General features: G+C 36.7%; 1 protein-coding gene across 3 annotated transcripts in view; it reads right to left on the reverse strand.

Moving 5' to 3' along the window:
- Nucleotides 1-1,698: 1,698 nt before the first annotated feature.
- TMEM232 (transmembrane protein 232) overlaps nt 1,699-15,868 on the reverse strand; it is a 200,454-nt gene continuing 186,284 nt past the window's right edge. For all 3 annotated transcript variants that reach the window (XM_078004470.1, XM_078004471.1, XM_078004472.1), the window contains one exon: nt 1,699-2,403. In XM_078004470.1, the coding sequence (XP_077860596.1) occupies nt 2,152-2,403 (252 nt within the window). In that variant the 3' untranslated portion in view covers nt 1,699-2,151. The remainder of the gene's footprint in view (nt 2,404-15,868) is intronic.

Below are 15,868 nucleotides of genomic sequence, written 5' to 3' on the forward strand. Positions count from 1 at the left end.
CTGACATTCATTTATGTATTCTTTATTTCACCAAGGTTTTGTGGTTTTCAATCTAGAAGTCGTTTACATCCTCATTTAAGTTTATTCCTAAGTTTTTTATTCTTTTTTGTACTATTGTAAATGAAACTGTTTTCCTAATTTCTCTATCGTATAGCTCACTGTTAGTGTACAGAAATGTAACAGATTTTATTTGTTGACTCTGTATCCTGCAACTTTAATGAATTCATTAATTACTTCTAAAAGTTTTTTGGTGGAGTCTCTAGGGTTATATATATATAAGGTCATGTCACCTGAAAACAGGGACAGTTTTTCTTCTTATATTCTGATATGGATGCCTTTTTTCTTGTCTAATTATTCAAGCTAGGACTTTAACCAATAGAAAACTGGTTAAATAAATTATGATATATCCATAATAAGGAAAACTTGTCTGTTTAAAAAATGATAATAATTAGAAAATTTTCCATGTATTGGAATGGAAAAATGTACCTGAAATCAGGTTAAATGACAAATGCAAGATGCCAAATACTATGTTTACTATGCTAACTTTCATGTTAAAATGAAGGGGAAAAAATTAAAAATACTAATAATGTATTATATTTGCATTTTATAGACCCTGAAAGGACACACAAGAAATTACTGATGTTATTACCTAGGATAGGGAGAGATGAGGGGGTAAATCAGGGAAGGAAGGGTCTATAATCTAAAGAGGCTTTGACTTTTTACCTTTAATATACAGAAAGTTGGAGCATTTTTCATGAAAGAGAATATGTATAAGAGTTCTTAAAACTGGGGAGATCCTACAAAGGAAAGAGAATCACATATTATACTAGACTTTGCAAACACAGTAATATACTGTGGCAATAGTTATAAAGGATAATGATTTTACATATTAATCCAAATTACTCCTTATTTGTGGAGGCAAATACAACATATTTTCAAATATTGAGCACATATTTAAAACAATTGATAATACCTTAGTCAAATGAAAAATAAATAAGAATAAATACATAAGAAAGTATATATTCAGGAATTGAATAAAATTTACAGTTAAGTTTAAATTTACAGATGCATTTTCAGCAACTATTTAGTCCAGCTAAGTTTATTCACTGGGTTAAATTCCTCTAATCCAGGAACAAAAGGCTCTTACATTAGATTGTAAAAAGACACAAAGGCAAAGCCAATCAGATGTAACGTATAAAACAATATATAGCAGGTACAATTTACAACAACAACAAAAAATTCAGAATGGTAAAATCAAAATCAGTGTGCTATCTATTAATCAATCAATCACAGCCTATCAGGAATAAATTGCTCAACAGAACACCAAACACATCAAAATATGAATTAAAAATACAAGGAAAGCTGACTTTATAGTAAATGTATTAAAATAAATAGGAAAAAATATAACAATATATTCTTCAAATGACTTGGGTTAAAAAGTAAATAAAAGTTTCTGTCGTGATTAAAGCTTTACTAAGAGATTTACAATGTAAAATAGGGCCTGTGTTATATATCAGGAGTGATTTTTCATCTATTTTAAAAATCTGTCTAAAAGTGACTTTTAACATCTTAACATTCTGTGTATCTTAAAATGACAACAGGGACCCCAAGAATCTGAAAGAAATCTACCACTGGAGAAATTGTAAATAAATTTGAAAATTATTCACTTTAATAAATCATTCCTAAGTCCAATGTTTCCTGGAGTCCTTTGAAATAAATTTATGAGGAGTTGAAACATAAAATCTAATTAGTCTCATAACTACCAGTTTTTGAAGACTTACTATGTTCAAGACTCTAACTTAGATATGTAAGATACATATCAAGTATGTATATATATGTATGTATACACACATAAAATAAAGTCTTAAAATTTTGAATATTGAATGATTTGGTTTCTGTTTTAAGTTAGTATTTATCTCACAAGAATTACATTAATATTGATTTGTATTATGTAATAATGCCTATTACAAACATGAAGAGTTTCGGAGAAGGGAGGAACTTGCTCAATGATAGACCACCTAGGAGGTGATCGAACCAAAATTTGAATTGAAGAAGAGAAACTGAGTTAACTAATGTGGCAAATAATTATCTATAATTTCTGTGATTTTGAATTGTAATGTATTAGAATAATAAAACCAATAGTACTTCTCTTTACCTTACAGTGAAATGTAGAACTTTCTTTTTCATGGACTCCAGCTTTTTATTCGGATATTTTGTTTGATCCTTTTTTATTGATGGTTTCTTCAAAGGAAGAACACGGGCCTCAATGGGGGGAAAGAATAGTTTGGAAAGAGTGTCGGCAATTCTCCACCCAATATATTTGGAGAAAACTTCTTCTCCTACATTTGATGAGATGTTTGTACTATACCTAGTGAAAGGATCGGTTGGGTCATTTAACTCAGCCTGTTGAAAGAAACAAGAAGGAATCAGTTGAAACAGGATTAAATGGGAGAAAAAAAATCATATATTATTAAATTTTTTAAAGTATCTTTATTTTCTTTGACTAATATTGCATTTTTCCTGTTAAGTAAAAATAATCTTGATTAAAAAATTGCAGTTTTCCAAAAGATTTCAAAAACCAAAATAGCCAATTTCAGTGAAATAAATAAACATTAATGCATCCAGTCTTGAAACTCTGAAAATTTAATAAGGTAATTTTTATTTTTAATTTGATATACTTGCCATGTAAGAATTTCATACACTTTCTGGAATTTTATTTAATAGGAAATTAAGCAATCAGTTGAAGTAATGTACATTGTATTAAATCAGACTTTTTTTTTTTACACACAATCTAAATTGTTCTTGATATCAACAGAGCATTTTTTTTTTCTTTTTTGAGAAGGAGTCTTGCTCTGTCACCCAGGCTGGAGTGCAGTGGCACAATCTTGGCTCACTGCAACCTCCATCTCCCGGGTTTGAGCACTTCTCCTGCCTCAGCCTCCTAAGTAGCTGGAACTACAGGTGTACACCATCACGCCTGGCTAACTTTTGTTATTTTTAGTAGAGACGGGGTAGCATCATGTTGGCCAGGCTGGTCTCGAACTCCTGACCTCAGGTGATCTGCCTGCCTCAGCCTCCCAAAGTGCTGGGATTACAGGCATGAGCCACCATGCCCGGCTAAACAGAACATTTTTATAGAGCAAAAATTTTAAGTGAAAAGCAAATAAGAGCTTTGTATTTAGCTTAAATTGAAGATATTTAAGATTTTGATTTTGATTAAATTAAATATGTTCTAACACCAAAGAGTAAAAAAATTACACAAATTTCCCATTATTTAAGCAATATTTATTCAAGAAAAAGCTATTTTCTGAAATTTCCTATTCCTGTTTGTTAATGTCCAGGACCGCTTTTTAATTACTTCTTTTAAAATGGCCAGAGGGATATTTTCTCTGGCTATAATCAGTAATAATAAATGAAAATCTAAGTAAAATGGCATATGTTACCAATTTTTTTATGTTCATGATATGTACATACTATTAACTCCTTTTCTTGTAAATAAGTTGGATACTGCCCTTTATCATTTGTTTTTACATTTTCATTGAGTATTATCTGTCTTCAGGTAGCTCATTACCAGTCACTCAGGATTCATTTTAGATGCATATCAATTTTGCGATACAAAAGATAGAAATAGAAAATGTTTTTCTATATATGAACATCTAACTTAACCTCTTTCAGCTTCCAAAATTAGGCCTGGCTAAATTAAATTACTGATGAAAGATTTATTATTGAATTATTTAGACAAAAGTATAGTAGAAAAAAATGAGTACAGTCTCAGGGTATAGACTGAAAGAAAATCAGTTAAAGCAATGAGAAAAATAGCAAAAGGCAAGTATGCAAATATGTGTCACTGTGAAAGTTATAGAGGACTACATAACTATATAAAGTTATATAGTCAAAGAATAACATGAAAAAAACATTTACAAAGGAGAAGGTAAAAATCATGCAAAGTAAGCAAGCACATGATTCAGTAATCCCACTACTGGGTATATCCAAAAGAAAATCAGTATGTCAAAGACAGAGCTGCCCTGCCATGTTTATTGCAACATTACTCTCAATAGCCAAGCTATGATATCAAGCTAAGTGTCCATCAACAGATGAATGGATAAATAAAATGTGGTATATATACACAATGGGATAGTATTGAGCCATAAAAATAGAAGAAAATTCTACCATTTGTAACGACATGGATGAACCTGGGGGACATCATGTTAAGTGAAATAAACCAGGCACAGAAAGACAAATACCACATGATCTCACTTACATGTAGAATCTAAAATGTTGATCTTATAGAAGTAGAGTGGGATGGTGTTTAACAGGGGCTGATGGGTGAAGGGCTTGGGAGATGTTGGTCAAAAGATTTCAGTTAGATAGAATAAACAAATTCAAGAGATCTAATGTACAACATGGTGACTATAGTTAATACAAATACATCGTATCTTGAAAAATGCTAAGAGAGTAGATGTTAAGTGTTCTCACAAAAGAAATAATAACTATATGAGGTTATGCATTTGTTAATTACCTCAATTTGACAATTTCACAGCATATATATATTTTAAAACATCATGTTTTACACAATAAAATTACATGATTTTATTCTTCAGCATAGAAAAAGAAAATAAAATGACACCACCAAAAAAGAGCTCCTACATTTTTTTACTCAACATATAGTACAGTATTGCACAAATGAAGATATTATGGTGAACTCTGGAATTACTAAGAGAGTTATGAATGAATAAATGAATGAGTAAACAAATGGACCAAAAAACTGATGTCTTCTCATGATACACTTTTTGGTAAAATATACTGTAATCAAAGATAACATTAACCTGTGAGGCAGGAGAATAGGGTCTGGAGAAAGGGAACCTAAAGCCTATTCTCACTGACTTTCTAGAACTAAATCAAAATAAAAACCTCAACTTTCCATGCCCAAGTTAAAAAAGGACCAGGGGCTACTCTCCTTGCAACCCCCACGTTTCTGTGTGGCAGATGAAAAACTGAAAGTACCTCTGTTTGGTCCTTTCCTGCAACCAATCAGACTCATAATGGGTTAAGTCTTTCTTTGCATAGGATTTGGAATTTATTGTTCTCCTTTCCCCTTTTCCTATCTGTTTCATATAGGGGAGTCTTTTTCTCTCTCTCTCTCTTTTTCTGGCTTTTCCTTTCCAACTTGGGATGCTTGGTGGGCAGTGCCTAAACACAGAGGCAACTGCAGGTTACTGGCTGGGGCCAATCTCTGGAGAAATGGAAAACGTTTTCATGTAGAAGCCCTTGACTGCTACCACCCAGTTCTAAGGGACCTGAGTCCTTTTCCTTTTTTTCTTTCAGTATTTCTGCAGCTGTTTCCTAGTAGCTCCTTGGTATTTGAGGGCAACTGGCCAGGGCCATGCTCCAGTGCTGTCTGAAGGCGAAGGAGTGCATGGGGATAGCTGCCTTGCCTGGAAGGCGGATGGACTCTTTTCTATCTTTTCTGGTTATAGTCCCTGATCTCTATGTGTGACACAATTGACAGTGGCACAGGGTGAACTCATGTTTCAGGCCACTTAAACCTTCTTTTCTTATAGTCCCTGATTCCTACATGTGACACAATTGGCAGCAACAGCTCCCCCAGAGTGAACTCACACACATTTCAGGTGACTTGAGCCTTCTTTTTTCATGCTAAATTCTTCCCTTCCCCTATTTGACTGGTCAAGAACAAAAGAAACCCACCAACTATGCAAAGAATGTTATAAAGAAAAGAGATGACTGGTTGTTTAAAAAGAGGGACGGGATGTTTAGGACAAGTCAGAGGGTCTGGGAATGTTGTAGATGGTCTGTGTGGGGCATAGGGGGGGCATTCATGAAAAGGAATTTATGCAGGAACTGATGTACAATCTAATGTGGATTTCTTGCCTAAATTTAGAGAGTAAAAGAGTTGCTTTAAGTGGGATAGGAAAACCTTAAGGAACATTCATAATGGGTTAGTGGTGGAGGGAATGATTCCAAAGCAATGCCAGCACCCATCTAATGTCGGAGATGTCTGACAGACTAAGACAGGGCTCAAAAGGTGAATGCCCCTGGGACTCCAGTCAGGACCTAGAATTTTTCCAAGATGCCTCAAGCATCACTCGGGTCACTTGATAAACCCTCCACTATTCAAAGTCCTCCTCTCTTTTCCAGACCACTATGGGCAACTCTCCATCTACTCCACCTGATTCCACTATGGGCAACCCTCCATCTATTCCACCTGATTCCTTGCTTGGCTGCATCCTCCACCATTGGAATCAATTTGATACTGATAATCTAAAGAGAAAACATATATATACATATTTTTTCTGCAATGCTGTTTGGCCTAATTATGAGCTGCCCAGCCTGGAGCAATGTGCAGTCAATGGTAGCCTTAATTATGACACCATCCTGCAATCAGACCCATTTTGCAAGATGCAGGGAACTGGTCAGAAATACCATATGTACAGACCTTCATGACCCTATACCAAAACCTAACAATCTGCAAAACTCCCAGAACCAGCCCCCCCAAAGGAAAGTCCTAAGGCAGAACTAGATATTACAGATGATCCTCTTTTACAAGGGCCACCTATCTTTCGGGGTGAACAGCATCTGTCTCCATACAGCCCCTTGCCAAGTGCTCTTGAGGCTAAACCCCGAACACTGGGAACCCTACTAAGTCCCCATCACACTCAAAGGAGAACATCTTATTCAACTCTCCCTGGAGCCCTGCTACTCCTTAGGGAAGTAGCAGAAGCTGAGGGGCCAGTCCTAGTGCAGGTCCCTTCTCTATAACTGATATACAACAATGTAAGTAAAAGCTAGAAAACTATTTCAAGAATCCCAGGAAATTTGCAGAAGCTTTCCAGACTTTGGCCTTAGCCTTTGCTCTCTCATGGAGAGATGTTCAATTCATTCTAGCAACCTGATGCACCCCCTTGGAAAAAAGATCAAATCTTCGAGGCCGCCCGCAGGGAAGCAGATGATTTATTCACCTTAAACCTTCAGGGTCCTCACCTGGGCCCAAACACAGTCTCCACTATTGATCCTAATTGGGACTATAATACCCCCATGGGAATGAACAACTGGGCTAAATTTCCTTGGAGGAATGAGAAAGGGAATAACTAAGGTAGTAAATAATGTAAATGAAGGGGGGTTACACAAGCCAAGGAGGAAAATCCAGTCATGTTTTATGGCAGGCTGGAGGAAGTCTTTACAAAATATACTACTCTGGACCCTTCTTTTTCCAAAGGCAAAATATTAATGGCACAGCATTTCATTAGCCAGTCCACCACAGACATTAGACTTAAGCTCCAAACGCTACTGATGGGGCCATGAACTAATCAAAATCAGGTTTTTGATACTGCTCTTATGGTGTACAACAATCGTGACCTGGAGGAAGGAAAACAGGAACAGAGTGAAGAAAAATGGCAGGCAAAAATTATGGCAGCCATCATTGGCAGTACCCTGAATGCCCAAAGAGCAGCTAAGGGAAACCTGAAGGGCCATAATGATAATGACAGCAAAGGCTCTTGCTTCAAATGCAAGAAAAATGAGCACTGGGCAAAAGACTGTACTAAGCCTTCACCAGGCCCCTGTCAAAAATGTGAGGGCACCCGTTACAAACCCTGTCACTGGAGGATTGACGGCCCCTGCTCCCACCGAGGGGTTCAGTCAGGCAAAAACTCTAGCAGTGCAAAAGCAGGAATTAGATGAAGACTGAAGACCGAAGGGGCCCAGGGTCTTCCTCATTGCCCCTTTCCAGGAACATTGTAATTACTACTGAGGAGCCCCAGGTAATTCTGGATGTCATGGGTACCCAAATTCAGTTTTGTTTGTTTCTTTGTTTGTTTGTTTTTGATACAGAAGCAAATTACTCTGTTCTCACTGCTTTTGCAGAAACCTTTCCTCCCAGTTCATGAGCATTATGGGAATGGAAGGAAAGCCGCAAACAAGATTCTTTACTCCTCCTTTGATTTGTCAATTTGAGAAACAAATCTTCCAACGGGAATTTCTAGTAGTACCAAACTGCCCAATCCCCCATTGGGAAGAGATATTATGGTTAAAATAGGGGCACTGCTACAATGTAAGCATCACCTAGCAGAATTGCTAACAGGCAAAATACAGCCAAAGTCCCAGATTACATTAGTAAAGAGGCTAACCCACTGGCATGGTATACTGGAAATCTAGGGAAGCCTAAAATAGCTTTGCCAGTCAAAATACGCTTAAAGACCCCAGCTATTTTCCTAATCAAAACCAATATCTAATTAAGCTGGAAGCAAGAAAAGGCCTAGCACCCAGAGTTGAGGTATTGCTTACCCATCGGCTCTTAAAACCCTGCAGTTCTCCCTGCAATACCCCCATCTTACCCATTCTAAACCCTTTGGAAGAATATTGAAGGCTTAGTACATGTTAGTACAGGACCTCAGAATAATTAATGAGGCTGTTATCCCCGTATACCCATTGGTGGCAGATCCATATACCCTCCTGGCTCAGGTGCCAGAAGGTGCTAAATGGTTCTCAGTCCTAGACCTAAAAGATGCTTTCTTCTCCATTCCTCTGGCACCAAAGTCTTAATACCTTTTCGCCTTTGAATAGAAAAATCCTAATACTGGAGGAAAATAACAATACACTTGGACACTGCTCCCTCAAGGTTTTTGGGACAGACCCCCTTTCTTTGCCTCGGCCTTAGAGAGGGATCTGAGGGATCTGCAATTGGAGAATGGGAGTATACTCCAGTACATGGATGACCTTCTTGTGTGTAGTGCAACCCAGGAAGCTTCTGAACAAAATACTACAGAAACTTTGAATTTTCTGGCAGACAGGGCATAAAAGTGTCCAAAAAGAAGGCTCAGAATAACCTTCAACAGGTCCAATATTTAGGGTATGTCTTACCACCTAGAGCCTGGCAAATATCCCCAGAACGAGTGCAAGCCATATGTGGTTTGGGGACTCCCCACACCAAGCAACAGCTTTGTTCTTTTAGGGGAATGGCCATGTTTTGCAGAATATGGGCACCAAATTTTGGGATCAAGCAAAGCCCCTGTATGAAGCAAAAAGGGGGCCTGAAAATGAGCTAATGGAATGGGCCTCAGAAATGAGAGAAGCCTTTGCCAAGCTAGACTAGGCTCCCACCAGCTTCCGCTGTTGGCATCTAAGGCCTAACTAAGCCCTTCTTGTATATAGCAGAGAGGAAGGGCATAGCTGTAGGAATACTAGCCCAGAAATTAGGATCAGAACCCAGATCAACTGCCTACTTTTCAAAAAACCTGCATGGAGCAGCCTCGGGATGGCCAAGTTGCCCGTGGGCAATCCCAGCCACTGGTATTTTAGTGGAAGGAGCCACTGAAATCACCCTAGGTCAACCACCAGGAGTTCTATCCCCTCATCAGGTGAAGTCAGTCTTAGAAATAAAAGGATACTCTAGATGATGGAGGGAAGTTTAACCTAATGCCAGGCCACACTCTTAGAAAACCCAGATGTAACCCTTGAAACCTGTATCACCTTGAATCCAGCTCTGTTTCTGCCCACAGGCCCAGTAACTGATCATTCCTGCGAGCAGGTCATTGCACATACATTCATATGTTAGCCAGCCTAATTTAAAAGATCAACCTCTCTGAGATTCTGAGGATAGCTGGTTTAAGATGGCAGTAGTTTTGTGTCAAATAGGGAGCACAGGAGCTGGATACACAATAGTAAATCATAGTACAATTGACGCCTAGCCACTGTCCCCTGGCACATTAGCACAAAAGGCTGAAATCATTACTCTTACCTGAGCATTAATGTTGGGGCAAAGTAAAAAGCTTAACATCTATACAGATTCTAAATACACATTCCTTGTGGTTCATGCTCATGCTACAATCTGGAAGGAAAGGGGACTACTAACTAACAAACACTCTCCTATAAAGCATGGGCGTGAAATTCTTCAGCTATTAAAAGCAGTACACCTGCCAAAGGCCATAGCTATAGTTCACTGTAGGGGGTACCAAAGGGACTTAACCCCTATAGCACAAGGGAACAGCAAGTCTGACAGAGAAGACAAAGCCACAACCTTCAGGGTGCAATCCCAACAGAAACAGCTAATATTGGAGCAAGGGGAACAAAAACAAGGATCCTGGTGGTATATGTGATCACAAGTATATCTCCCTCAAACAGCCCAATGGAGAATTATAAAAACCCTGCATGACTCTTTCCATATAGGGAGGGATGCTACCCTGGCCATGGTTAACAGACTCTTCATTGGGCCTAACTTAGCTTTGGTGGTTAAGCAGGTCTATCAAGCCTGCTCATTGTGTGCACTTAACAACTCAGGAAACAAAATGCCTCCTCTAATAGAACCAGTCCAGAGGAGAGGAACTTTACTAGGGGAAGATTGGCAATTAGACTTCACACATATGCCAGCTTTCAGAGGATATAAGTTTTTGTTAGTGCTAATAGATACCTTTACTGGTTGGGTCGAAGTTTACCCTAACAGAACAGAGAAGGTTCTGTTAAGAGAAATAAGGTTATAAAGGTCCTCTTAAGAGAAATAACCCCCAGTTTGGATTAACTCAGAGACTCCAAAGTGATAAAGACCTGTCCTTTATCTCCCAAATGACTCAAGGGGTTGCTAGGGCTCTCAGAATCAAATACTATTTACATTCAGCATGGAGGCCTCAGTCCTCTGGAAAAGTAGAATGGACTATCCAAACTCTAAAGTGAGTGTTAGCTAAGCAATGTCAGGAAACATAAGAAACATGGTTCAGCTTACTGCCTGTAGCCCTCTTAAGGATCCATAATACCCCTAGAGCAAAAATTAATATAAGCCTGTAAGAAATGTTATCTGAAGCCCTTTCTAAATTAATGATTCAATTACTGATCCAGAAACAGCCAGTTTAGTAAAATACCTAGTTAACCTAGGATAATTTCAGCAGGTTTTACAAAAGTTTGAAACTCAAAGACTCTCCACACCAGGAACTAACCAGCAACCCTAAATCAGGCCAAGAGATGAAAACATGGAAAAAGAGATCACCTGCTCAACAATTACAGCCCAAATGGAAGGCATCATTTTCAGTAATACTGGCCACGCCTTCTGCAAAGTACTAAGGTTAGATGGTTGGATACACCTTTCAAGGATCACGTCTGCGATACCTGAAGTCCTGGACCTCAACCCTGAAGCTCCTATCAGCCACTATACCTGTGAACCTGTGAAAGACCCAAAGTACCTGTTTAGAAGATAGCCAAAAGAAAAGTAAATGCCCACCAACTTTCCTTGGTGTCTTTGTTGCATAGTTACTGTAGGCTGGATAATAGAAGCCTTTTTTTAATGTATTTTTGTAGTTTAATTGCCTTTTTCCAAATGGTTGGAATCACTTTCTTTGTACCAAGTAGAATGTTCTAATTCATTTATATAATAAACATTCCTTACAGCATATGTATCCAGACAATGAAGTTCCCATTGAATCTTTTAACCAAATTCATTTCTTCTCACCTAGAGATCATCAAGCTTCAGATTATCATGTGACAGGGCTTCCAGCCAGTTTCAGGTGAAGACACCATCCTGGCCATCAAGAAGCTACCCTGTCTTCATTAGACAGGGCGGAATGAGAATTCCATGATCCCTAATAGGTAGGGACTAAGCCCCAAGTCAGCATGAAGCAGTTACAGAAGAAAGACCATCAGTCCTTCTTCTCCCCATAAAGATTTATGGGGATTGCTTCTCGCAGAGCGGAAGCGAGGCAAGCGAATAGGGTCTGGAGGCAGGGAACCTACGGCCAATTCACACTGACTTCCTGGAATTAAATCAAAAGGAAAATCCCAACTTTTCATGCCCAAGTAACAAAAGAACCAGAGGCTACCTACTCCCTTTGCAACGCCCCTCCCTTTCTGCATGGCAGATGAAAAATTGAAAGTAACTCTGATTTGTCCCCTCCCACAACCAATCGGACTGACCGTGGGTCACTACTTCAATTACATAGGGCGTACACTGAGTAACCCATGGGAAACCTTCAGAGGGTATTTAAACCCCAGAAAATTCTGTAACCAGGGCTCTTGATCCACTTGCTCAAGCCCGCTCCCACCCTGGGAAGTGTACTTTCATTTTCAATAAATCTCTGCTTTTGTTGCTTCATTCCTTCCTTATTTTGTTTGTGCATTTTGTCCAATTCTTTGTCCAAAACACCAAGAACCTGGACAACTTATAGTCAAGACCCTCCACCGGTAACATCTGTATTATGGAATCTTGATGCTTATTTCATCATGTCTCATTTGACTACTCCACGCTTTCTTCCCTCTAAGACAGGAGAAGCTATAGATACAGATGCCACCTCTCTCGGCAAAATGAAGATATTCCCACATCTTTCTCTATGGTTCTCTTGTGGGAAGCTCAGGTAAATTTCTATCCTTCGTTGATGTCCAAGTCCTTTGTCTAATAGAAATGTAGTCTTAAATTTCAGTCAAATGTATACTTTCCTTATTTATGAAAGGCTTTGTGTGTGTTTTCTCACAAGAAGTTGCCAGGAAGGAATATGGGCTATGTACTATGAAAGATCTGAAATCAGGTGTGTCTCTATCACTTGCTAGTTATGAATGTAAAACTGAAAAAGTTTAGTTAACTTCTCCAGGATTGTTTTGTGTTTAGTTTTGTTCTGTCTTATTTTTCATCTGCGATATGGGGATAACAAATACCTTTTAGTTTTATGGAGGTTAACACACATCATATAGGATGATCTGTCTTGTAGACAGTGAGAAGGTCAACAGATATTAGTGCTTTTCAGGTCTTCCCTAGGACAGAGCACTAGAGTTCTGGCCTTTGCAGCAACTCCCACCATCAACCCAGGAAGACTCTATCTAACCTCTGCCATGCCAAAACAGTTTGGTTATAACATAACTTTTATATTAGCAAATGTATCAAATAAGATCATGATTATACTTCTAGAGTTGTCTTCTATAGTTTTCTTCCTTCTTCTCTTAAAGCCATTATTCTAATATGCTTCAATATTAAGAGACTTGAATGCCATCTATGCATAAATTTGTCTATACTTCTTGAGGGTAGACTTAAACAAAATATTAATGAACATATTTTACAATAGATTCCAAATTTATAAATTTACTACCATTTAGCCTGGAAGTGAACATTACCTCAAAGACCATCTTTAACCATTTATTTACATTTTGATCATGTATTCTTATTTTTCAGTGATGCCCCTGAAGATTGTAAAAATTCAGGGTTTCCTGTTATTATTACATTATTAGAAAATGACATTTATTTTTATTAATAAACAAATGGGAATTTAAAAATATATATGTTAACTTTGTTGATTTACTATTAACATTGGAAAAGTAGTATTCTTGAAGACTATTTCCTTCACATACATATTTTAACCAAAGGCAGGAACAGAAGCTTACCCTTTGCCTTTGTGTTGGGCTTAAAGATGGCAAAAGCCCGCATTAATGCAGGAAGATAATGGATAAATCAGCCCAAAGGAATTAGGATGTAGTAGCAATACACACATATCAAAAAAAAAAAAAAAAAAAAAAAAAGGCCTTCATAAAGTTCTGAATTTTCCACCAATAATTAGAGAAATGTAGCAAACACAACAAAATTTGAGCTAACTCACGTTATTTTTGACATAAGAGACAAAAGGAAAAAATAATTTCAAACCATTGCAGCAGCTTGCTACAAATTCTCTTCCCTTCTCTCTCAGTCTGTCTCTCTTTTTAAAATGTCCTTACCTTTCCTTAAGTAATCTTGCTGAAATATCTTACTTGTTTCTGACAATAATTTTTTTCCTTAAACTTCAAAGTGTAAGTGACAAAAAGCATATATTTTATAGTACAGTCTCTAGCACATGAAAGTGTTTCAATAAATGTTAGTTCCTTGTTTATATTTAATTTTAGAGAAAGCACGAAATAGTAGAAATGTTAGAGCCTTTGAGTTAAGCTCACTCACAGTGCACCCACTACCAGCACCTCATTTTATTCTGTTTAAAACTCAAATCCTTGATCTGCATGGACGATGATGGTGGTAGGAGAGCTGTGGGGCTCAAATGAGTTAATATACATTATATATATGTATATAACAGATACTTTGTACAGTGCCTGGTGCATGATAAAGGCACTACAAAAACTGTTTTTATATAAAAATTACAATATTATATTTTGTTTTCTTAAAACAATGTATTTGTTACATTGACATTCTATTGATAAGTATTTAAGGATCTATACTTATCCAAAAATACAGCTCACTTTCCAAACTGTTGCTATTTATGTCCAAAGTAAAGCCACATGTGGAGGAGGAGATAAATAGGCACTGAGAAAATTGGGACTAATACTGTTGTTTGTTCTGTTTTGCTGCTCTACAGGGTACATTAGGGATATGGAAATATCATTAAGAATAAAAACAAATTTTGTCTTAAAGATTGCACCATAAAATGTTAACCACAAAGTGCTTTACCTGATGAGTCAAAGGTACTCTCAACAAATTCACATATTCATTTTAGCTGTACATATTTCTTTTTGATATTTTAGGTCATATACCAGATGGCAGAAAACACTTATACATAATGACTTTTCCTAGATGTGCCAGCATATGCTGCTGAATTGCCTATATAGAAAAACCTTGCTCATTGCAAGTCTCCCTGGAAGTATTTCAAACAAAGCACATCAATTAACATTTGTTTATTATGCCACTGTGAGTATATGACAGTTTTTTTATTTCTTTCCCAAATACTCAGGCAACAGTTGGGTTTATATTGAATTTGTCACATGAAGGGCTCATGTTTCAGGATCTATTCAGAATTGTTTTTCATTTCAAATTTGCTTATTAAATATTTCACCTCTCCTCCAACCTCCAAGAAGCATCAAATTTTATGAACAAATATAACAAGAGTTATAGATGATAAAATGTTATCATGGATAAACAACATACAAGATGAGAGTAGACAATGTAAAGAAAGTCGATAATGTAGAGAGAGTAGATAATTTAGTTAGGAATGGATTTACCAGTGTTGTAGATAAATTGAAGTATTAAATTTAAAATTGTATTTATGAAATTCAGTAGTTTATCATATAAATTGCTTATTTATTTTAAAGCATAAAAAGAGAAAATTTCTACTTAATTCCATGAACATACCATTATATTCAATCCTTATGAAATAATTCCTTCACCTTAGAATGTACAGTAGTTTATAAATAAAGTTATGTTTCACTCTATGTAGGTGATAATACCATTGTATAGAAAAAGGTTTTTGAAGCAAATAATTAGGAAAGGAGAGAAAGAACAAAGGTTGTGCTATAAACATAGTTATTTGCAATAACTTAAAGAAGAGTGGAATACATGTATTCTTTTAGATCTAAGTGTCTGAGGCACAAGCCTTCACTGTATAGGTGTTTTATAGATGTTCCCTAATTCACATGGAGTAGTGAGAGAGTGTCTGAAGACTAATTTTTTAAATTCTCATGAAATGAAAGGTTTTATGTAGTTTATACCATAGAACTTGTTCAAAGAGGTACCACAGGAAAATATTATAAGTTAGTTTAAGAGATTTGGGAAATTAGCAAGTTATTAAGGAAATATAAGAACATTTAGAAATAAGCAACCTTTGGAGTTTTGTTACCGAAAATAAGTGTTGCCATGACAGTACCAAAAAAAAAAAAAAAAAAAGACAAAAAAAACCCTTAAATGTATTATGCTCAAGTTTTACTTGTAAAGTTAAGCACACCTGTAAGATGTGCTTACTTTAACTTACATAGAACATTTCTGACTATTTTAGGTAAGAAAATATAATTTTAATCAATTCAAAAAATTTTTTCTAAAACATTTTACCTATAGATCAAAGGCAATCATTTTGTCTTGTTTTGTCTTATTTGTATATGTGGCATTAGGCTGTTTAACTTAGTCAAAGTT

The sequence above is a fragment of the Macaca mulatta genome, chromosome 6 (genome assembly GCF_049350105.2).
Source record: "Macaca mulatta isolate MMU2019108-1 chromosome 6, T2T-MMU8v2.0, whole genome shotgun sequence".
Lineage (NCBI taxonomy): Eukaryota > Metazoa > Chordata > Mammalia > Primates > Cercopithecidae > Macaca > Macaca mulatta.